At 60.2% G+C, this 1,003-nt stretch overlaps 1 protein-coding gene across 1 annotated transcript in view; it reads left to right on the top strand.

Moving 5' to 3' along the window:
• The first annotated feature begins 633 nt into the window (after positions 1 to 633).
• Positions 634 to 1,003, top strand: part of CDIP1 (cell death-inducing p53 target 1) — a 1,488-nt gene continuing 1,118 nt past the window's right edge. Inside the window, 1 exon segment of the mRNA XM_010017383.1 lies at positions 634 to 697. Within this exon segment, the coding sequence (XP_010015685.1) occupies positions 634 to 697 (64 nt within the window).

Genomic DNA, 1,003 nt, shown 5'->3' with positions numbered 1-1,003 from the left:
GCCTCTTTTCACACAGATTTGGTGGTTCAAGCCAGCGACTGGACTCTGCTGCTCAGCAGAATTGTTTCTCAGCTCTGTTGACGCCTCTGAGCCGCCTGCAGCAGGGAAGAGGACAGGTAAATTTTACCCCAGGTAAAATAATGTCTCCAGCTCTTAAAGATGTTCTTACCTTAACTCACTCAATGAGAGTATTTGGAGAGTTTACACCCTCTGCCTCAGTTTGTGCCTCAGGGGTCCTGCCATCCCCTCGGGGTGCAGCACTGCCTGTCACTGCTGGGTGGAGCTGGGGGGCTGTGGGCAGCTCTCCCCCATCTGCAGTACCATAATGCTGCAGCCATGGCACTTGGCAGAGCAGCTCGATCCTGGTACTGCTATCAGGGCCGTGCAGCCAAGGGCTGTGCCAAATGCTTTGGATTCAGTTCCTGCGCCAAAGCCTGTCCAGCTCCGGGGCTGTGGCCCTGTTCCTCCCAGGGTGGGTGTGGAGGCCAGTGCAGTGGTGGCACCAGCCCTAGACCCCTCTGTTGCCTGTCACCTCCTTCCCCAAGCACCGTGCAGCTCCGGGCAGGTGCCTGTGTGCAGCCAAATGCTGGTGTCTCTTCTAAACGCTCTATCCTTGCAGGGCCACCCTGAGCCATGTCCAGCGACCCTCCACCGCCCTACCCGGGAGGCCCCTCAGCGCGCCCCCCCCCCGCGGCAGGTACGGGCGCTGGGTGACACTGCTGGGCGGGCAGGAGGTTTCCCTGTGCATGGCCACTCGCAGCTCTGCCCCACAGTGTGCTCTGCTCTGCTCTGCTCTGCTGGGGACTGTGGTGTGATGCCTGGCTCCAGTCATTGTGCCGCCCTTTGGGGAGGTGGGAGGGCCCAGGGGCAGTGACAAGAGCCAGAAGCACTCCCTGTTCAGAACCCAGCTCTGATCACTGCTGTAGGGTGATTTTGGGCTTGTGGCTCAGAGGATGGGGCCTGGGGGGTGGCCCCAATTCTATATTTAATCCCCCTGGCATCC

The sequence above is a fragment of the Nestor notabilis genome, unplaced genomic scaffold (genome assembly GCF_000696875.1).
Source record: "Nestor notabilis isolate BGI_N333 unplaced genomic scaffold, ASM69687v1 scaffold19886, whole genome shotgun sequence".
NCBI classification, from domain to species: domain Eukaryota; kingdom Metazoa; phylum Chordata; class Aves; order Psittaciformes; family Psittacidae; genus Nestor; species Nestor notabilis.
Note: the sequence above shows the minus strand (reverse complement) of the source record. Positions and strands in the feature narration are given on the sequence as shown.